A 23,244-nucleotide genomic window follows, 5' to 3' on the forward strand; every position below is an offset into this window, starting at 1 on the left:
CGAACTCACAGAGATCCGACCTGCCTCTGCCTCCCGAGTGCTAGGATTAAAGGCGTGCGCCACCGCCGCCCGGCTTGACCATTTTCTTAATTAATGATTGATGTGAAGGAGCCCAGACCCTTGTGGCCGGTATGGATCACGTAAGGAAAGCAATCTTAGGAAGATGAGCAAGCCATAAAGCCAGCCAGCCAGCCAGCGGGGCTCTGCCACGGTCTCTGCTTCAGTTCCTGCCTCCAGATTCCTACTTCCTGGTTCCGCCTTGAGTTCCTGGTGCGGTTTTCCTTTGGTGGTGCCCTGTGCTATGGAACTGTAAGCTCTCCACGTCCTTTCCTCCTCCACGCTGCTTTTGGTCGTGATCTTTGTCAGGCAGCAGAGAACGTAGGCTAGGGTAGGCTACCTCCCAGCTTGGATATGGAATCGAATGCAAACCGAATCTCCTCTTCACCCCGGAATAACATGATTTCACAGTGGTCTGCTTCTTTCCCACCCCCTCAAGCTTAATTTGGCAACTAACGTTTAGACAGCTTTCTAGTATTCAAAATAATTTGATGCTTCCTCCCAACTCATTGCTCATATCAGAGCAATGTCAAAATCCTCTTTTCTAAACTAAAGTTAAATCTCTTTTATTGCAGACAGCAGAACACTTCTCCCCTCCTGACCTCCTCAGACACGGTGGAGATCTGAGGTCTGGTGATCTTGATGGAGAAGAGGTTCCTCTGGGTGCTAGGCAGAAGTCAGTGAACAAGCAGGGTCACAATCTGAAGGCTGTGTCATACAGACATGTGCGCTCGAGCTGCCAGGACTCTCTAGTAAAGAACCTCTAATGCCCTAGAAAAGCTGGCGCCTCTTAAAAGGCATACCCAGTCCTTCCAGATCAGGAAGGATGGCCAATCCAAGTGACTCAGGCACTCAGGCGCTTGGTGGTCATGCAAACACTCAATCAAAAATCCCCCCATGTTAACGCATGCTGTGCATACCTGCACACGCATGCGTGTGCACACACAAACAAACACACATGCACACCGCTCCACACTTAGTCATTATTGTAGGAAATGGAGTTGCCTAATGCCACAATCCCACCATCCCACCATCTCACCACACTAGGAGAGCCAAGTTAATTAACTCCATCTCTCCACAGTCCACTTCTGAGGTTTCCTCCGTGGGGTCTTCAGAAACACTTAGTATCAGCCAGGATGATTCCCTGACAAAACCCTTAAACAAAGATCATTCAAGGAAAAGGGCCAGAAAGATGCAAATACAAGCGGAGCGGATAGGAAGGAGATGCCGAGCGAACCAGCACTTCAGTGAGAAACGAGGTCTAATTTTGCAGTGCAGACTTAAGGCTGGGGAATGAGGGATGCCAAGATGCTCAGAGGAAGCCCCGTTTGCATCTGCTTCATAGCCAGAATTCACCATGCAATCACTAATCCATTAAACCACTCTTCTTAGACACCTGCACTTCATAGGGATTTGGGAGAACTTGTTTTTCTCAAAACATGTTCCTTGAGTCTACATCTTCTCAACTCTTAATGTAGGTAATTCAGAAAAAGTGTGAACTTCTTTACAGGATTTGAAGATATTCCTGGAACTCATTAAGAAAATTCGTTTAACCAAAGGAAGTTTCAGGCAAGCGGTATGTTTTGTTTTGTTTTGTTTCGTTTGTTTGTTTTAATGGAGTAAATCTGTCTCTTCCCCTTTTAAGCTTTTAGTTGTTTTTAGATGTCAGAAGCATTCAAAAATATTGCTTTGATATACACAGATGCTGTGAAGTGAAGGGCCATTTTAAAACGTGTGGGGAGATGGAAGAGATGGCCCTTCAGTTAAGAGCACTGACTGCTCTTCCGGAGGACCTGCGTTTGATTCCCAGCACCCACACAGAGCTCCACCCAAGGACCTCACAACCACGTGTAGCTCCTGTTCCAGTGGATTCAACATCCGCTTCTAACCTCTGAAGACCTGCGTGCATTTGTGCACAGCAAACATATGTGCAAAACACCCATTCACATGAAGAAACATGCTAAAGGTTAAAAAAATAGTTCACCTGTTTTAGAAGTGGCATAACCATCAAGCAGGACATTTGAGACTAAGGATCCCTAGGGGCATCTCTTGCTCAAGGGGTGGCAAAGTGTGGAAAGCAATTGCTGGTGCGGTAAGAAGACAATCCCTAATGGTGGCCCCGCTCTTCTTCCACCAAACGCTGCCTTTAACTTTATCTTACAATATTCCGCGTTCTATTTAGTTGTTGCGTGTGTGCGCACACATTCACATACATGCCTATGTCTGCTTATCTAGTTTAAGGCACAACTGCAATGTCCCCAGATGTCAGGGAGAGGGCGTTGGATCACCTGGAGTTGGAGTTAGTGGCAGTTTGTAAGCCGTGAGTGCTGGGAACCAACCCAGGTCGCCTGTAAGGCAGCAAATGCTCTTACCCACCACCACCTGCTGTCCCCTGGCACACAATCCTGCTGTCTTCACCCAACTAACTGCCTTTGCTCCTCTCACTTCCTTCTCTCCTCTACCTCACTACCTTACCTTCTCCCACCTGTAAGTCCACAAAGTTTCTTTGGTTTGAGGGTCCTTGCCTGGCCTGAACTTACTATGTAGACCAAGCTAGTCTTTAACTCATCGAAATCCACTTGCCTCCGCCTCCTGGTGCTGAGAGCCAAAGGTGTTTGCCACCACACATGGCTAGGATCTTACTATGCCCCTATTTACTAGAGCAATAAAAATGGGCTTTTACTTCATTACTAGAGGCCCAGGGGTTAATGTGGGCGGCTCGAGCAGATGGTAAAATCTGTGGTAAGGCAATGGAAGCCCAGCATCCTCTCTCAGGGTCCTGCGGCTATCACCACACCATCACACTTCCTCTGCTGCAGTCTTAAGCCCTACTGTATTTGCCACTGTGTACTCTTCAATCTAGTTACTCTGGGTAGGCTAGCTAGCCATTCTTACGGCCTAGCACTCGCTACTTACTTCGGTGCTAGCTGATAACTTCACGCGGAGTACAAGCGTGAAACCTCGATGACTAAGCAACTCTGGTGCATTGCACACGCACAGGCACACACACACACACTTTACACTGTGGTGTGTGTGTGATTTGTTCTTGTATGTGTGATGATATGTAGCAGTGGAGGTCAATTTATGGAAACAAAGACTGCATCTGATGAATTGACTTCTGTATTTCCCAGTTCACATATACCACAAGTTAGTCCTAACAATGATAATTTTTCCCAACAATGAATTCCTATCTCTGTGTAATGAGGCATGTAGAGGAGGAAGGAAGAGTTTTTGTGCTTTTTTTTTCCCTTTGGTAAAAATTCTCCAAGGAGTTATTTCATCTACAGTTTTCTATCAGGTAAGACTATGTGAGTTCCAGGAGTCATTGAAGCCTAGTTGCGCAAAGGCACATGTGTGCCCATAGTAGTGCAAACAGCAATAGGTATCCACAGTGTGTGTAGCATAAGACAGAAACACATGAGAATGATTTTCAAAGCCTTACATTACAATCATAGTGGAATTTAAAGCACTTGCCCATTGGATAAGATATTTTAACTGCTGCCAGCTCTTATAGACAGCACAAATGTCTATGCTTCATGCTCAACACCCTTGGGCCTGGTTGCAACGGCCCGCAGGAGAGCATAAGTGGGAAGGGCAATCTAGGATCTTTCCCAAGGCTTCTTAAAATCCTGGTTTTCCACAGCTGGCATCTTTTAGGTAGCTCTATTCTGAAATTCTCAGGACTACTCATGTACTAGGTGAGTTAATTCATCAAAGAAGTTAAAAGTGAATGCTGGCAAAGCAAAAGATCTAGAATGTGAAAGAGCACTGAGAAAGTTTAAGCGCGCATGCCCGATGATCCACATGGCCACTTTTCTGTTTGGAGAATCAGTATTACACCATGCCTTGAAAACCTCATTGGGCGGGGGGGGTCTCAGAAGACAAAGAGGTTTGACACGAATACATTCAACAGGTTAGAAGGCAAAAGAATAGCCATGGCTAAAGGGTAATGGACAAGTATTGACAACTGGTTTTTACTCAAATCTCAAAACTGGCAAAAAGACCAAATGAGTGATTCAAAGAAGATTCAAGTGCACTAAGTGTTCAAATTCCACTCAGTAGGATGTTGGAGGGGAATCACATGCCATGGACAGAAGAAGAAAAAAAGAAAAGCCTGAATTACAGAGTGTCTCAGAGGGAAAGTATCTATGGCCAGGGACAATGGAAAGTGTCTGCAGTCCCAGCACAGGGGAAGCTGATTACAGGAGTTCAAGACCAGCGTGGCAACATACATATACTCTATCTCAAAAATAATGAATGAACAATCACCTTGCCTTTTCTCTGTTGCTCTGGAAATCATACCTTGGAACAGTAGTTCACAGAGTTTAACCTTTGAAACAAAGCTCTAATCCAAGTAGTACTACCGTATTTGCAATTATATATTTCCAATTATTTCAAGTCATACTATTTATTAATCTAATAGCTTCCTAATGAAATGTGTATCATATTTCCAGCATTTCTATTCAGCATTCTAAATATATGCACAGCCTTATAAAGTCTGTTTTATAAGACTGTGTGCTAGCGGTTTATTATATATTTGAAACTTGATACTTGTCCTTCAGAGAAATTAAGATAAACCCAAAAGTTTTCTTATATGAACAGCTACAACCACAAACTTTCTTAGCAAGCCTTCTACCAGCAAGAATATCCAATGATACTTAACACATTGCATCCTTAGCGCGAGTAGACAACACCTTATAAAGAACTGTGATGAACACAGTACGTTCACTGCTAGGAATCATCTCAGAAAAGTACTTAGCACAGGATTCATCCAGTACTGACATCTGGGTTGTGTCCTAAGAGTGAGTTTCAGTGGTTTGCTACAATATCTCTGAAAGCTGTCTAAAGATTCAATCATCTCCTCTCTCTCTCTCTCATCCTCTCCTCTCCTCGTCTCTCTCACGTCTCTCTCTCTCTCTCTCTCTTCTCTCATCTCTCTCCCCTCTCACTCCGTAGCTCCCCTGGCCGACAGTTCAGCAGAGTCAGACTGACCTTGACTAACCTACCTCACCTCTCCCTCCCATTGACCAGGATTATAGGTGTGTACCACCACACCCAGCTGCTTTGATTTGGTTTTTGTTTTGTTTGTTTAGTTGGTGGAAAGGTAGGGTTGGTGGGGGGTAGGATTGTTTTGTTTTGTTTTGTTTTTGTTTTGAGAACAGCTTCTTACTAAGCAACCGGCCTCACACTTTCCATCCACCATAACCTCACGGCTCCTGAGTTCTGGGGGATTACAGGTATATGCCCAGTTCAGCCTCTTTTTAGTCCCATGAATTGATATCAGAATAATAGTGACCTACTCAAAGTAACAATTAGATTGTTCTTGAGGCTCTATAATTAAAATGTTCTATAAAACAATACCTCCCATAAACCAGTACCCAGTCTCTTTTGTCAGTCAATTGATGTTTTTGAAGGATAGGCAGAGTGGAATTAAAAAGAAAGCAGCGTGGTTGTTTATACATTGCTTGGGGGGCACTCTTTGACACAGTTTTGCACGGTTCTCCTTAGTTCTCATGTGACTGGGTGAGTGGGGATTAACTATTCCAGTTTCAGAAATACTCCACAACCGAGGCTCCCCAAGGGGAAGTAAATTTCCCTCGCAAGCAAAGTCCACATTCAATTTGAGTGTTCGGTCCCTAGACTATATTTTTCTGGGTACCAACGGCCTGAAAAGAAAGTCAGCAAACCTTCAGTTGCTTTTTTCCAAGGGTTTCCAAATTTTACCTTTCTACTTCTATGCTCTCACAACCAGAAAAGCCCTCAGGTTTGTGGTGAGGAAGAAAAAGAAACAGTTACTGTACACTCTATTTTCTCCACCCATCGTGGAAACTTTCATGTAACACCTGATGCTAGTCAGTCTCCTCACACATCTGAAGAAGCATTTCTGGATGCTTACAGTTCCAACCAAGTTTGATTCTGTTTATTTCAAGGATTTCTGAATCTTTCAACTCCCTGGCAGTTTAAATTTTGACGTGGGGAGGAGACGAGTCACCCTTTCCCATAATTTATGTAACGTACAGTCTCAGAGGATCTTCCTCAAATCTTCTCGAAATCAAATTGGAGTTTTGTTCCCAGGATGCCCAGCTTCTCTATATTCAAGCCCTTAGCTTGAAGGTCACTGAAAATAGTGTGGGTTTCAGGCCAGGGTGCCCAGAATTAAAGCCCTCTTGTTTAAAAACACCCAGTCACCAGAAAGCCACCCTTAAAACCACATCCCAGGTTAACAATGTCCTGGGCTTAATCTCACTGTTTTAAGTTTCTTAGTGTCAGGTATACTAGATATGAGGGAAATCTTCATAATTGACTTGCCAATGTTTTATTATCCTTTTTTAAAATACCGGCATGTTCTTTACATGCCCTTAATAAATATTAAACACTCACATACCTCACTGTTAGGGTGGCAAGTGAAACCTTCAGAATGTCCCAACAGTGTGGTGAAGACAATACTCTTAATGAGAAGGGCAGGGTAATTGGGGCAAAGAAAATTGAGTTGCTGCAACTTCCCAATTGCAACATAGAAATGCTTATAATAAACTCACTCAGATGCAGATTGTGGCTGGATTTGAATAATTATTAGAATAAAAATATTTGATCATCAACAAAAACACCTGGCAAACATAGGACATGAGTCACTGGTAGGCCACTATCGCTTGTGTAATTGGGTAACAGGGCACAATGAGTCTACCATGTTTGATCACTTTGTTACTGAACACAGCTTGTAAAATCCTTAACGTGGCAAATTCCTAGGCCATGACATCAAAACAGCTGGTGTGAAAATTTGATGAATAATATGCCTCTGAAAGGTTCAGCACATGACAGGGACAAAGCAAACATGGAAAGAAAGGAGTTAGGTGTGTCAGTTACTCAATTGGTTTCCTTTTTTAAAAAAAATATCATTTATCAGTAAGTTCAGTTCAAAATGTGAAGTTCCTGAGTGTCGATCCTACAACTATGGTCAAGAAAATCACAATAACTAAACGAATATGGCCACCATGTGTGGAGGTTGCACACTTTCAATCCCAGCACCTGGGAAGCAGAGGCAGGTGGGCCCCTGTGAGTTTGAGGCCAGATGGGTCTACATCAGTGAGAAGTTTGTCACCCATGGGCCGTGACCCTGTTGGTCACATAGCAAATATCCTACATATATCAGATATTTACATTATGGTTCATAATGGTAGTAAAATTAGAGTTATAAAGTATAACAAACATTTAAATGGTTAGAGGTCACCAGGAACATGAGAACTGTATTAAAAGGTCACAAAGCATTAGGAAGGGTTGGGAACCACTGGTCTACATAGTAAGTTACAGGCCAACCAGGTCTGTATAGGGAGACCCTATCTCAAAACCCACCAAACAATAATAAGGAAAAGATGATGCTGGCTCCGTGTATTTACATCTGGAATTATGAAGCATGGGCAGACAGAAACGGCCCTGTGAAAGAGGGGCAGTATGTATTCCCTAGGGTAACCCTCATTATCTACGGAAGGAGATGTTACACTCGAGCAGAAATGCCATGCCTGTCTCGTGAAGAAAGGCTTCATACATTTGGCGAATTGTAGGGTAATTCGCAACAACTATGCAAGTGATGGAGTAATAAGAAATACTACACCCATTGCATGCTCTAAGAGTGAAAGGCAAGGTGGTAACTCAGAAGACTCACAAATGACAACTTCAATAAAAGTTATATTCGGTGGCTAGTCACAACATATCTGCACCCTAAAATTCTCTTTAGTGAGGGATTTAAAGACAACTCCATGTCTGATAGCAACTACCAACTAAATGCTCCACCTAACCCCAGATGCCCACTGTATTCTACTGTTGACCTCTCTTCTGATTACACTGAAGGAAAATCTTCCCGACTTGATGTCATTTTTAGTTTCATCTCTATATCGCTGGTATTTATGATTAATATAGATTTAAGATACCACGTAGGAGTTGTATCCCATGGAGGACCCAGTTTTTGTATTTGTCTTGACTTCAGAGGGAGTAGCTTCAACGCTCCAATAAATAGAAAGGAAGGCTACATGTAAAACCAATCCAGAGGAGCGGAGCGCATGGGCTCCAATGAGTTTGCTTTGACTTTACATTGTAGAAATCATTAGGGGCACCTCCCGGATGGATTTCCCCTTCGAGGCCCTGTAGACAAACACGCCATTTTATGTCAACAGTGCAAGCATGCCTTGGACTATCAGACACTGTAAACCGTTCAGTTTGAAATTAACTTTTCAAAACCACTGAGGAATAACTTTTGAATAACAAGAAAACACTACGGGCCTCGGCTAATTATAGCTTACCTATCAAATTTAAGTTAATGTTGGGGAACACGTCCAAACAGCTGCAGAGCTTTAAAGGGTGTTTTACTGTTAAAGAAATCCTTATTCTTTCATTTTTACAATTTTTAAGAGAAGTTTTTTTGGAAGTCGACATGATACGAGAAAAGCTCCGAGTTTACTTCAAACTGCTCAGTCCCTGTCCTTTGACAGCTGTGTCGATTTCTATATAAATTTCATTTTCCAGAGTTCTAAAACACACTTCACCTTCAAGCGCTTCTGTGGGACATGACGGGAATGTAATTTCAGAACAAATGCAAATCATGAAAATGCCGGACCAAACCTGGACCAGTGGTTAAGAATACCATCACCCAAACACCAGCCATTAAAGCACAAGAGCAAGGAGCACAGAGATATAGGATCTGTACACCCAGGGTCAGCAGCCCCAGAACGTAAATACGACCGACACCTTTCACTTTTACTCCTAACTATAAAGCAAATGGTGGCAATATGTGACGGGTTTGGTCACTATGTATGCCTATTCTAAAGGAACAGTGAACATCTTCCCTGGAAATAAGCCAACGCGAGGCTAACAGCCCACAAGGCATCTCAAGTTCAAATCTCAGGCAGAAAGGTTTGCAAAATCGGGGAAAAAAAAACCAAAGTGATCCAGACAAGCAAGAACTGCAAACTCCGCTTCGCTACAGGAATCCACAGCCAGGCATTTACAGGCAGCCCTGGAGGAGAGCCGGCAGGACTGCCACCCACAATCCCTCCCGGTTACCTGGTGCTGTCCAGCTCTGATGAAAGAGTCGCTATCTATTGATTTTAGCGTAATTTCATTCACTGTCATAAGTTCTAAATGACTCAAATACCCTCTGCCTAAGCCCACTCTACAGGTTTAAGAGTGTATGCTTAACGACAAAGAAAACAGCACATTCATAAGATCTGATTAATCTTATTAAAGTAATGGAAGGTTGTACATGTTTCTAAAGGCATACTTCACACGTGCAGATTGCAATAGTGCTTGCCGTCTGCAGAAGAACATACTTCATACGTGTGCGGATTGCAATAGTGGCTTGCCGTCGGGAAGAACATCCTTTCATTTAAGATTTTAGAAGTGTTACACTGCATAGGGCAAGTTCTTTGCTTGTAAACATAACTCTGGGGACTGTGAGTCCTGAAGTACCCAAAGAATCAACTGTAGAAACGTATTTCTGAGAACTATAAATAATATAATACTCATTTTTATACGTTATTTATTTCTCCATTAATTTATCACACACATTGGTGCACGTGTCGTGGAATAACCACAATGGCACCCTTTGGTAATTTCAGAAAAGTTCATGACTTGATTCTGGCCATAATTTTTATTGACTATTATGATATAATTGCATAAATCTAGAGATAAGCCTTTTTTGCTAGAAAATAAATACTTTATATTGTGTTTATAGTGTGTATTAGTGGACTCTAGGAATTCTGAAACAGTGAAGAAATGCAATTTCACAAGATTTGTACATTTAAATTTGTTTAATGAGAGCATATTCTCTGGATTAAGAGAAGCTGTATGGGAACGTGTCCCAGGCAGCCCGGTAAAGAACTAAAAGTGCTCCAATTCTGTGTGCTTGACTGTATTAAACTCATTGACACTGGATTCTCATCAAATATTTAAATGGATATATTCTCAGTTAGTCTACAAAGTATACTTTATACCATTTATTTAAAAATGTCACATTAGTAATGTGTGGAGAATGTAACAACTGATCGATAGAGGTGTATTTCCTAGAGATGTTGACTTAAGAAATGACAAAGCTTCCCTCAGTCCCATTGCCCTAAAATCACAGCGTAGTAATAGGATAGGGGGTAGATAGTCTTTATCTTGTATACTATATAAGGTTCAATTTTCCTTCATTTCTGCAGATTTTCTTTGTTTTATTATTTTATTTATTTTTTTGTTTTTTGAGGACAATGTTCTCTGGGTAGACCTGGCTTTCCTAGAACTAGCTCGATAAACCAGGCTGGTTCTCGAACTCACAGGGATCCACCTGCCTCTGCCTCCAGAGCGATGGGATTAAAGTGTAAGCCACCACCATCCAGCATGTTTTGAGGTTTTTTTAAATTTTTATTTTACATACATATTTTTTGCAGTTCTGGGAATTGAACCTGAGGTCTCACAATTGCTTAGACAAGCGCTGTACTGTTGAACCACAACCCCATCTCCTAGACCGCAACTTTCCTTTATTTTTAAGACTTATTCATTTATGTTTATGCTTATGAGTGTTTGTGCATGTCTGGTCCCTGCAAAGGTCAGAGAGGGCATTGGAGCCTCGAGACCTAGAGGGATGGATGGTTGTGATCCACCATGTGGATTTTATGAATCAAACCTGGGTCCTTTAGAAGAACAACGATTGCTTTAACCACTGAGCCATCTCTCCAGTGCCGTAGATCCTAACTTTAAGCAAGTGCCACAGCTGGATATTTCCCACTGAGCAAGAAGAGCAAGACTCCTGTGATTTACAGCTCTCTTTCATTCAGAATTTTGAGAACCTTTACCATCTGTACAAACCGACAGATAAACTGTGTCGTATACACCTACTTTCATCTCTTTATTTGCAAAGGAATATTTCCCATAACTGTATTTAATCTGAAATATCATTTTTTATCCTTGGGAGAAATGGTAAAAGATTTTGTTTCAATTATAGCCTAAGTTTGAGTACTACTTCAACACAAATATGACAGATGTCATAATCCAAAAAAGGCCATGTAAAATGTGACAGTTGCAAACATTTAAGACTGTGTAACAAAAATGACTGAGAATCGTCTCAGTTTACTGTCCCCCAACTATTTCCTTGACAGTGGAGTCAAATAATGTTGAGTTATAGACCTCCTTACAGGAAGTCTTATTTCATGTTCATTTTTTGATTTTCGCTGGTAGGCCCTATAGGAATTTGGCTGCATGCCCACTTTCCTTTAGAAGTTTCTGTATACATCCTTGGGTTGTGTTTGATGATTAAATGATTATTTATTAAAAAAAAAAAGTCTAGGTTTTGGGGGTAGCTCAGTGGTAGAGCACTTATCTAGGAAGGGTTCCATCTCCAGTAACACACACAAGCACATACATACACTTCACAATTTCACATTTTCAATATGTTTACTTTTCATAAAAAAAAAACATACTGCTTTGGCAATGGAAACTATAAGTTGCCAATATGAAAATGTTTCGTCTGAATCCATGTGGAAAATTACTTTCATTTATGGCGAGAATCTTAGTAAAAGTTATTGTCATTCTTTGCAATTTCTCCAAATGTACTTTGATTGGTGGCTAAGCTGCCTATGTAACAATAGCAGGCCCTATGCTAATTCTGCAGCCGATCTGCCTGGCCTTCACAACCATCTCTCAGCTCCAGACCCACAAACAGTCTGAAGTTTCCATGAGTGCTTTTCCTTCCAGCAGCTGTGATTCACATCTTTTGGACTATGCCAAACAGTCTAAGATATGAACAGATGAGGGTCTGAAAACAAGTGACTCAAACTTTAATCGTCAGAGTTGGGCAATTGGAGCGTATCGGCTGCTTTTGGAAAGAAGAACTCACGTTTCCTTGCTTTATTTCTCGCTCCCTTTTCTCTTGCTCTTTAAGCTTCTCCCTTTCCTAACGCAAGACTGTAGGTTAGCCCGACAGTCACAGTAGGCACGACTACTGTCTTTACTTCTGAAGGGCGAGCAATGGAGTCACTGCAGCAGGAGAATTGCTGTTGGGGTAACCTATTGCCTCAGAGCTAGTTAAGCCAGGAACAGTAGTTACAGTTACGGCTTTGCTTTGTAACAAAGTAGCGTAGGCATCATTGTCTGTCTATAACCATGGGACTTGCACTGGGCACTTCTACTGGGAGGGTCAGAGGGTCAGAGGGAGGAGTCAAAAGGAGATGGAGAGGGGGCAGGAAGAGAGGGGGTTGGGGAGGGGCTAGGAAAAGAAAATGTAGTAATATGTACTATTAGCATTTAAACCTGACTGACATTTAACAATATAATTGATCTCGGCTATTTGCATAGTCTAGAGCCTATACTTTTTTTCTTATTGTTTTTCTTAAATGTTTTAAACACCCCTATTAAGAATCAATCTATCTCCACTCAGAAACCATACATAAATATAAAAGTCAAGCAGAAATAACAAATAAAAACATACTTGCTAACAAGTAACTTTTAATTCAAAGCAACAAAGGCTGGGGAATGAGCATCCCAATTAGGCCCATGTAGTGACAAGCAGTCAACACCTTATTACTTAATCATTAAAGAGAATCTTGCCATAATTTCCCTTTGACATATTCAAAAAATGAATTAAGGGCACATCACATGACCCCTCCCCCCCCCAAACAATCCACAGTGACGTTAACACAATGCTAAGACCCTGTGTCTTACAAGGATTGTGCACTGAGAGGTCAGGAACAAGTTCTTAAGTGGGATCCTACGAAGCATTTGCAATTCTTGAAACACTGTATTAACCGTAAGCATTCAGAAACAAGCTACCTGATAAGGGGCCCATTTGCCTACCTACTGCTGACTGTGCCCACATTTTCAGCAGATGAAAATGCACTGCAGACCTTTCTGGATCGGTGAACATCTGTGCCTCTTCTCCCTCTTTTTCTAAGCAGCCGATTCAGGCCATGAAGGACATTAGGTTATCTCTCTGACAAGAAACCTCTACTATGGGAAAGCTGGAATCTCCTGTAATCCCTCACTCTCTATGCCATTTTGGAGTGAGGAAGAGCTTAGTCAAATCTGACTTCTGTTTTTAAAACGTTTAAAACTCTAAAACTATGTTTCCGGAAGGGCATTCTGAACTTTCGGAATATATAAACACAATCGTCACCAAAGTTTCCCAGGCCCACTTGGGAACCCTTCGCGCTAGCACAGATCAGCCCTAGATCCACTAGGGCTGATCGCCTCTAGGGCCTGGTGTGCGCCTGGCGCCCCAAGCCAGGGCTGCCCAGGCCGGGGATTCAGTGTCTCGCCCTCGCCCCCCAGGCTATCCCCCTCCAGGGAGCCTGCTAGCACTTGGCTCTTTCTTTTAACCTGCGGGGCCAGCGGGGCTTTCGTGCCTCATCTCAGCAAGCCACAGAACTTCTCCCTAGACAGCACTGGCCAGTCAGGATTAACACGCAACAGGGCGCCCTGCTCAGGCCGCCGCCAGCTCTGGCCCAGGAGCTGTTAAATGCAGATTCAGAGGAGGACCCCCGGAGAGCTGCTGTTGAATAAAACTGTAATCCGAAAGCACCGTTTCTCAGCGACCAGCTTTCCCGGTGGGAAGAAGCTGGGCCGCTGCTGATGGCGGAGCACAGGCCTGGCTAATCTCTGCTCTTTCCCGAGACTTGGCCACCCCGGAGGCTCCCCGCTCCTCTGCCTTACTCCTTGGAGTCAAAAAATGCTTAGATTCGGGAATAAAGAGGAACAGATATCCTCAGGAAGGAAGGCGACAGCTCCTTCCGGGAGTACGGCCTCAAGTCCATCATCTGGGTAGCCCCACCCGGCGCCCTGATTCTACCCAAGACCCCTAGTCCCCAGCTCCGCCTAGCCTAGCCTCGTCCCAGCGTCCTTCCTGGCCGGTTACCTCCCAGCCAAGCCCTTGAATGCACGGCTCCCTCTCAGTCCTCTCCCGGGTATCTGGCCATCCCTTTATCTCCTCCTCCTGATTCTGCAGCCTGCAACCCCGGGGGGTCGCGAGCATCTGCGCCCAGCTTGAGTGTGACGGTCGGGAGAGGGCGCCCAGGAGGCTGGCGGACCACTAGGCATGGCCACGGGACCTTCCAGATGGCCTCCAGGAGTGGAGAAGACCGGGAAACACCAAGAAGTGGGGGAGAATAGAATTATAGCCTCTACTGGTGTCTTAATCTGATAAAAAAAAAAAAACTCAAAAACCCTACATTGTAGTAAAATCTACAGCATTACATGGCCAAGTGAATTCCCGCCGACTTAAATAGACCTCCAGGAAATCAACTGACATCAAAATCATTGATCCCAGGACCCTGGTGAAGATGGCAGCCTTCTGCCCTCCAAGGGGGTGGGGGAAATAAAATAAAATAAATCGTACTACCAGCAGACCCTAGAAGCAGAGCGGTTAATGAGCTAACTAAGGCCTGTCTGAAGCGTCAAGTCCCGAGGGAACCAGCCAGTGTCGGGTCCTGAACAAGCTGGGCCACCTTCCTGGACAGGGGGGAGAAGCCACTCTTCCAGGGTTGGGCCCTGAGGCCTCTCAACGGGGGATTCAGTACCCCCCTAGGGACCCGCCCTAGTCCTCTGAACAAACCCTTGAAGACCACGGGTTGGCTCTGCTGCCCTTGATCTTCACTCTTTACTAGCCGGGGATGGCAGCCGAGCCCACCAGGCTCCCAAACAGCATCTACTGCGCTCACCCTCCTGGGACCCTTTCAAGGCACACTAGCCTCTGGCTTTTTGCAACTGGGTAATATGAAGAACATCCAACCATTGGCCACTCTCGATTCAACAGAGCTGGGTGCGCCAAGGGGTAAGCCGGGCAAGCTCACACACCACAAACAGCAGCGCCACGAACCTAGACAAACCTAACGCATTCCCTATCTTAACAGCATGGACCCGCCAACATGATTCTCCTTTTGTAGGTAGGAAGGGGAGAATAAAAAGCATGTGTTTGTATATCTTAGACTAATTTAATGGGGTAAGAGAAGTTTTGTGAAGGATAAGGAGAAGTCCAATGACGTTGTATTAATTCTATGTCCTCTACGCTCCCCAAACTCCATAACTTTGGTCCTTTATCTTTGACTTTAATAAAAATAATGCTTCGTTGAGAAATGGGTATAAATCTTCATTTTGGAGGCAATTAAAGTGTTGATTTCATTCATGCCCCTAAGCAGTTCTTGGTTAATTTGCTCAAATAGCTTTATGTACCCAGCACTCCGGAGCTTTTAGAATCCCATTTTTCTAGTTTGGCTTGTTTGGATTACAATTTTTACTCAACAGCAGCTACTAGTGGAATCCTGCATTTTAACGGGCTGGCGACTGCGCCCCTAAAGCGGCTGAGAAGCCTGAGGCACTGGGGGGGTGGGGGTGGGGGCTGCAAGCAGCTTTCCCACCTTGGTCTGCACAGAGTGAGGGTTCTGTGCACCAGCCCACCCTGACCACCAAACAGAACAGCAGTAGAGGACCTATACTGCTGGCACTTTTAGAGTTCTACTTTGTCATATTACCCCAGGGCGAAGACGAAATTCAGCACAAGCGGTGGAATCGCCCAGGCTGACTCAAGGATATTGAGAGGACACCTTGAGAGGCCACTAAGAATAAAGTTGGGACAAGACAACATTGGGGCAGGCAGTGACCATGATATAAAACTCGCAGAGAAAAACAGTAGAGTCGCTGGCCTGGTGACTTAACAAAGGCAGGCTGAGGTCGTTCCCTCCCCCCCCCCCCCCCAAGAAGTCACACATACATCAAGCCCAAATAAGAAAGGGCTCTAGGGTTTCCTGATGGGGCTGAAGGCGAAGGAGACCTCTGCTTAAATCTCCAGATTCCCTGCAGCGATCCTTCCTTCCCAGAGCTATCCAGGACCCTGCTTCACCCACTCCTCAGGTTTTCACTTCATTGCTTTTTTTCCAACTCATTTGAACCAATCCAGAGACACAGCACAGGAAGGAGAAAACTGGGGAGCAAATGGTGGTGCCCAAGTGATAGAAATACCCACCCACCCCCACTTCCAAATAAAAAGTGCCCCCCACTTAGCGTCCGCAGCGGAAAGGGGGCCTGGAGGGAAGACGGGAGAGGAGGGGGCACAGCAAAGAGCCACAGTGGAGAGCAATGAGCCCCTGCCCTCCACCCCCAGGGAGTCGCCAGGGCGACCTTGACGCTCACCCTGCCAAAAGCTGCCAATGTGGAAAGCCCAGAGCACATAACCGGCTGGAAGGACGAGTGGAAAGGAGGAGGAGAAAATCCATATTTATCTGTTTTCTAACCTCGGGCCTGCTTTTATTTTTTTTCTATTAAGTACAATAAAATGGGCGAGCTTGCAGGCAATACCACACAAAGCAATGTTCAGTCAGGTCTAGAAGCGGTCGGCCGGGGGAAAACTGACAAGACAGGCTAATGAAGCGTGTAGACAGGGAGAAAATAGCCAGCGTTTGCTAGATTTTCAACCTCACTGTCTCTCTCTTAGACACCATCTTGGGATTTATTCCTAATAAAATAAGAAATAAGCAGACCTACACTTTTCTTTTCTTCAAGATAGAAGGAGGGGGGGAATACCCATAACAAAGCCCTACAACGGAGGTGGCCACTGGGCAGTTAACACTCCCACTTATTACGAAGGGTAAATAAAATAAAGACAAAAATTAAAAGCGACAAGAAACAGGTCAAGTTTGCAGGCGAAGCTCTACAAGCTCATCTCTCCAGGTCGCATCCCAGAGCCAGCCTTAATGAAGCAATAATAGCCACATATTCAAAATTTTCATTTTGATGGAAATGATCTAAAAGGGACTTAATCATATGCAATAATAAAGAGGGTGGTAGTGAGCCAGCAAGCAATATGCATACAGATATTTTTTCTTCTTAGGGATGTTGAAATTGAAAGCCTCATACCTGGTCAGTTAGATTTGCTGATCTTGTTACATCTTCACTGTCTGATTTTGCTCCTCCTTCTCGATCATCTATCACCAAATCGATAGGCATTTTCCCTTTCAAACAGCTAATATACCGGTGGCAGAAATTGTCACATATTCGTGTACCTACATTATGACAGAAATAAAAAAAATGGAAATATAATCAGGAGTGCATAAACGACATTGACAAGTGCAGTCCACCCCCCTTGTGAGATCCGAACTCCCAAATAGGGGAAACATAGGGCAATTGTCCTCCAGGGACCCCCCAGACGCATTCAGAATTAGGAATAACTTTCTTTTCTTGCAAAATAGAGATATCCCAGAAAATTGACAGTGACAAGATGATTTCGCAGGGTACAACATACTCAACACCCCATGTTAAATTCATCTGCTCCCGGGGCTGTGGCCATTACAGAGGTGACCTGCATGGGCTGATACTTAAGGTAAACTATTTAATTTCATCCAGTTAGTTTACCATAAAGCGTTCCCCAAAGTTTCTCAGGAAATGGTGTGATACACACACAAACACAAACACACATCTGTATTGTGATGACATAAGATCCATGCCTAACTACCCAAATCAAGTTTGCCTTTGCCCAATATATGAAAAAAGAAAATAAATACTATCGCAAAACTGATCACATTGATTTTTTTTTTTAAAAAAAAGAAACAAAAAGAATTACTCACAATCTTTAAGTCTAAGTAAAACCAACTCTTACAGGCCCCAGCATTCCTTACCATGGAAAAAACTCAGAAGAAAACCCCGGTGTGCATGCAATTCCATGTTAGTTTGAATTACAATGCATTAAGTTTTTATTGCTGAGATTTATAGAACAGCTAGAAATCACGCCACCCCTCTCCGACACCCCTCTCTTGAGTGTGAAGGTGAGGGGTGAGGGCTAGATCACACATTCAAGAACTTGACACAACTACCAACCCTGCTTTTGTCTGGGAGCCAGCGCTACATGCCCTCCTACCCCAGGACATTTTGCCCACTTGTCCTTTCCCCCGGTCCCTTCTGAGTTGACCTACCACTGATCTCAAATCACCTTCAGGAAACTCACTAAAAACACTCCCACCCCCAGCCCAGGTAGCAATGAAGAGGAGTAAGAGGGGAAAAAAACCACACACACGGAGGCATTAACTTGTAAAACAAATTCACTCCGGCATTCTAAGCATGCACTGGGGGTGCCTAGCAGAGCAGCTGATGGCACAGGGCCAGCAAGGTACAAGAGGCTGCAGTGTCTGTGATCCTGGTTTTAGTGGCTGAAATTGTAATTAAACTGCAAAAGAGAAATGGACCGCTAAGATTGGCCTTGACACTAATTCCCGGGGGGGGGGGAGACATTTATGCAAATATCTTGGAAGCCTGAACTTCAGTCTCTCTGAAACCTCCCTCCTGTGTGGTTGGAATGAAAGGGAAAAGAAGGGAAAGAGGAATAAAGAATTTACCTTCTCTAATTCCAACAGATGAAACCTTAATACTTGTATGGCTTGGATCATCTGCAAAAGACACAAAAAGAGTGAATACTCCATTCCTGGTTGCAGAGAACTGGTTGTCACAGCTCTGGCATCTCCAACTCACCCCTTCCCCCCATACATAGAGTTATTTTGATTTATGGCAATAACACTAAAACTTAATAGCAGCGACTGGTGTACCATCTAGGGCTTATATTTCTTAAGGAGAAAAAAATAGCTAAAACCAAACAACAAAACATCTAAGTGGGGATCATAAACACTCTTCCTCCCCCATGGCTTTCCCCTCCCCAGTCTTACTGCCCCCAACCCAACCCAAAGGGCCACTGTCCAAGCTACAGTTTTCCTATGAAGAAGTTATAGGAAAGTTTTCCCCCAAACAGTGGGCTTTGCACTTTGCAAAAAATCTTCCTGCCTTTCTGTCCGTGCACCTTTGATGCCAATTGGTTGTTGGGGTTGGTGGGGGGGGGTGGCGGGTGAGCCTCTGCCTTCGTCGTGGCCCTAATGAAGGAGGCTCACAAGGCTGGAAGTCCACAAGGTTTAAGCACACCGCTGACAGGCGGGGAGATAAATCCCCAGGCTGATTAGAGCTGTTCGGCCTGGCCATCATAAAACACAAAGCCAGCCGTTCCCCAGTCGCTGCTCCTGGGCCCCTCTCAGATGAGTTTATACCCTGGGATCCAATCCCCAAACACTTGTCCACAGATAGAAAAGCGTTTGTAGTCGACTTGCAAATATGAACAGATCAGTCCGGAAGGCTCAGAACTGGGTCGGGGCTGGGGTGGATAGACAGGGTAGGGGAGGAGAGGCTCTTACCAAGTTATCCAGTTCTGGATTAGAAGAGAATAGAGGTTTTTTCTGCGCGAATCTAAATACAAGTGAGAAGGGAGAGGGGAAAGAAAAAAATTAAATGAAATCTGGTCGCCCTCCCTACTTTCTTGCCTTATTTACACTGTTAGGGGTAGGATGTAACCTCCAAGAGGGGACTCGTGACTCAAATTCGTCCCTCGCGGAAACACTTCAGTGTGACCCAGTAGGGCCCGAGACCAGCCAGAGCGCGCCCTGACCTTCAGCCAGAGCTCGGCTTATACGGAATGCTGCTCGCCCGCCACTCCGAAGCAGCCACATAGCGTGGTGTTCGTGATTTCATTTGCTAGTGAGCTTGTGGATGGTGAGTGGGTGTGAAGATAGATGGTGATCTGCAAACACATTCACTGGACGAAAATCTCTGGGAGGCAGTAACACGCGTGGCTGAAGGAAGACTATTTTGTGGCTACTTTTGAGAAATTACTCTTTCTCGATCAAGCGCTTCATCTCTATGTGTGTATTTGTAAGTGTGTGCGCGGGGGACGAGGGGAGGACAGAATTCTTTCTAGTTTCCTTTTACTTTTTTTTTTTAACATTTATTTTGCTGACCTGTTTGGCGAACACGGCTATATCTTCATTGAATGACTCTGACGAGCAGACGTCCCCGCCCGCCACCCCCGGCTCGCGGGGGGTACAAGTAGCTAATTCACATTTCTCAAAAATCAGTGCTAAGAGAGGGAAGAGGGGGTGTCTGCAAGAAAATACAACAGTCACAAACAACACAATGATTAGTCCGGAGTCACCGAAAAACGGCGCCCAAGAGAAACAACCCGAGTAGCTCCAGGCAGAGACCCTTGGGTGATCTGATCATCCGCTTTTATCCTTTAGCTCACCCCCGCCCAGGTGACGGCTCACCTCCCCCTTCTCCTAGGGCTCTGAAGTCGGAGGCCCTGAGCCCCGGACCGTGTCTGTGGATCAGTTCAGCATATCTGGCCGGAGAAATTGGCAACATTTGCTACGAATAAAACCCAAGTGGTTCCAGCAGCCATTTTGAATTAAGTTTCGCACCGCGACAAACCCTCGTCCCTCCGCAGCACAAGCAGGACCGGGTGCCCGGCAAAGGCGCGCGGGCCGGGGGGTGGGAGAGGGCCAGCCTCTGTCTTCCTCCGAGACAAGGCACAGAATCCCAAGCTCAGGGGATCTCGGTGGCAGGCGTGCAGCAAACTTGAGGAAAGGGCCTCTGTGGCTGCAGGACCGACTGTCACAGGACAGCGCCTACCGACCCTTGCCCATACAACCCTCCGAGAAGCAGGGTGTACTCCATGGTTCCCCAGCACTGCCCTCCCTTTGTAGATGTTCCTCATAGTCCCACAAAAAAGTTCCTTCAAATGCTTTTACAGTCAATCCTTCTCTTTCGCCTAGAGTGGTAAAGCGACTAGCATCTAAGGCCTAGATGTCGCTCGTCTCAGCCCATTAAAAAAAAAAAAGACTTAATGCTCAAGGAGCTTTTTATTAGCTCTCACAGCCCAGCTGGGAATTTAACAGTTTGGGGTCCTTTTCAAAGCTTCCTCAAATGTTCTGTCCTGGAGCCTAAACCATTTGCAGAGAGGAGGGCTGGGATTTAAGCAAGCCCACCGCACAAGGGATCAGAAACCAAAGCAAAAAGATTTCCCCTCTAGTCGAGGGTCACTACTACATATTTTTTTTTAAAAAAAGAGAAAAATTGAAATAAAAGTTATTACAAAGCTTAAAAATAAAAGTAGGGAGAGTGTCCCCAAAACATCAGCACACAGTAAAGTACAAGTAACTTTCAAAAAGGGCTTCCTAGTTCAGAGTCTAATCGAATGGCCGCGGAGCACAGCAAGCCATGGCCAGAAAGTCTCCTGAAGAAGAGCATCCTGCAAGCGCTTCTTGATAAATCCTGAAGGTTTCGCCTTTGAACACAAAGTGCCCAAACGCCTAGAAGTTTCTAAACGTCTGTGTCAATTCAGAGCGGCCCCACTCCTTGACTTCAGTTGAACAAACTCCTTAAAGCGAGGCATATCCCCCTTGTCTGACCTGCAGCTGTCCTTCTGACTTTATTGTGCACTAGCAGAACCAGCATACGGTGGCTGAGTAAACTCCGCAAGTCAGAACAATCAATGGCTTAAAAGATTTCCCTTAAACTAAAAGTTTCTTCCCAACACAAAGGCGCCTACACTTTGAAAGCCCCCCCCCCCCCCCCCCACGTTCTCGAGCTAACTCCAGCAAGCAAGGTCTGAGATCGTCTGACTTCAGGCTGAGAGAGGACGTGGAACCTTTAGGCAGCCACTCCTGCACTGGGACTCCTTTGCGGCCAACGTGGCGGCCAAACCGGGCGTTGAGCCTGCTCCGAGTGCAAATGGAAATGGGGAGGAGGCTTTCCCCCCCAATTTCCATGCAATATGAATGAAAAGTCACCGGTTACGTACTTCTAATCTAGAGGGCTCTCTGACTTTCCGGTTGCAGGGGCTCCGGGCAAGGAAGAAAGCATCGCGTCTCAACTACTTAACTTCTGCCCATTATACCTACCCATAAATGGCATCTTTATCTCTCTTTAAAGCGTCATTGACTGAGGAGCCCATGCTGGGGGCCATGGCGTTGGTGTGAGCTGTGTGCGGGTACTGATGTGAGTGCAGAGGAGGCCCGTGGTTCAGGTGGTGGACCGGCTGCATGGACCTGGCTGCATGCGGGTCCCCATACATCGTGGAGGGGATGCCTACTCCATCCATGCCCCCATAATGGGGTAGGTCGTCGTACTGCATGACAAACAGGAGAGAAAAAAAAGGGTCAGAGGCCATGCGGGTAAACGGGGAACGGTAGGGCACCGAGCTTATAAAAGGTCAGTCCAGCTGGATCCTTCAACCCGAATTCCGTGGCCTTAGATCTCTAAAGTTGAGTTTTCTATTGCAAAAATTAATTTTAACAGTAAAAATTCTATTGCCCTCAGTGAGAGTCATCTGCGATGAAGGTTCCTGTCCTAACTTGTGTCCATTTAGACTAATTCAGAAATCCAAAATCTTTTGGCAAGGAAGGGAGGAAGGAAGAAGGAACGGCAGAGAGGCATTCTCCCGGAGGCGGAAGGTAAAACACGCATGTTTCTGGAGGAGGAAACCGAAAATCACAACAATAAAACGTGCCGGGACAGTAAAGCAGACCCGCCTAGCTCCATAGCCCCTTCACTCCGGGGGGATTTTTTATGAAGTTATGATGGGAATAATTGTGCCAAGCACGTGAATTCAGAAAGGCTTCTCATTTTATTTCCCTGCCAGCATGGGATTGGGCAGTCCTGCAAGACACTCCGTTTGCTTGGCTTTCCAAAACAAACTTTGCTAAATTATACAAAACGAACTGGCCCCCTTATATATGTGACACTGGAGTGTACCGAAGGCAACTCGTGCTGTCCTTTCCCTCTGAACCTGGAACTGGGCGCCCCCCCGTTGCCTCCAAGTTTAAAGAGAAGCTCCACAGACAGCAGCTAATGCTCTGTTTTATTTTTCTGCCCTCAAACTTTCTCCCTAGAGTAGAAGTCAAGGGAGGCAATTGTTACTCAGTAGTTTCTAAGCAAATTCAAAAGTAAACACATATCCAAACCCACCTTGGGGGGCGCAGGGGTGCTTTCAAAGTGATTGCCATTACTGTCTGTGAGAAATTCAGTCATTTGAATTTTTCTAATTGTTTTCTTCCAGGCAAGTTCTTTTTTTGGAAGGTCCGGAAAGGGTGAGAGTGAAACGCTTTTTAAAGAAAGGGGAATTGCCACTTTCATCCTCTTCAAGCCAGAGGCGTGAAGGGAGTTTGGAAGAAGGCTGACATTTGCCTGAACCAGGAGAATAAAGAAAAATGTGTCAGCTAGTAACTTTCTTTTCCAGAAAGGGCTCTGAGGGCCAGGACACAAACTATGCAAGGAAGCCTTTTTGTAGACCCCTTTCTTTTAAGAAGCCACCTCAGCTGGGCCGTCATTGTCTCGGCTTACTTTCAAAGCATTTCCATTCAAATA

The 23,244-nt window shown here is 44.9% G+C and overlaps 1 protein-coding gene across 1 annotated transcript in view; it reads right to left on the bottom strand.

Moving 5' to 3' along the window:
- Meis1 (Meis homeobox 1) overlaps positions 1-23,244 on the bottom strand; it is a 141,200-nt gene that overhangs the window by 116,014 nt on the left and 1,942 nt on the right. Inside the window, 5 exon segments of the mRNA XM_038334933.1 lie at positions 16,927-17,063; positions 18,389-18,449; positions 19,239-19,280; positions 19,824-19,980; positions 21,780-22,006. Of these exon segments, the coding sequence (XP_038190861.1) occupies positions 16,927-17,063; positions 18,389-18,449; positions 19,239-19,280; positions 19,824-19,980; positions 21,780-22,006 (624 nt within the window).

The sequence above is a fragment of the Arvicola amphibius genome, chromosome 1 (genome assembly GCF_903992535.2).
Source record: "Arvicola amphibius chromosome 1, mArvAmp1.2, whole genome shotgun sequence".
NCBI classification, from domain to species: domain Eukaryota; kingdom Metazoa; phylum Chordata; class Mammalia; order Rodentia; family Cricetidae; genus Arvicola; species Arvicola amphibius.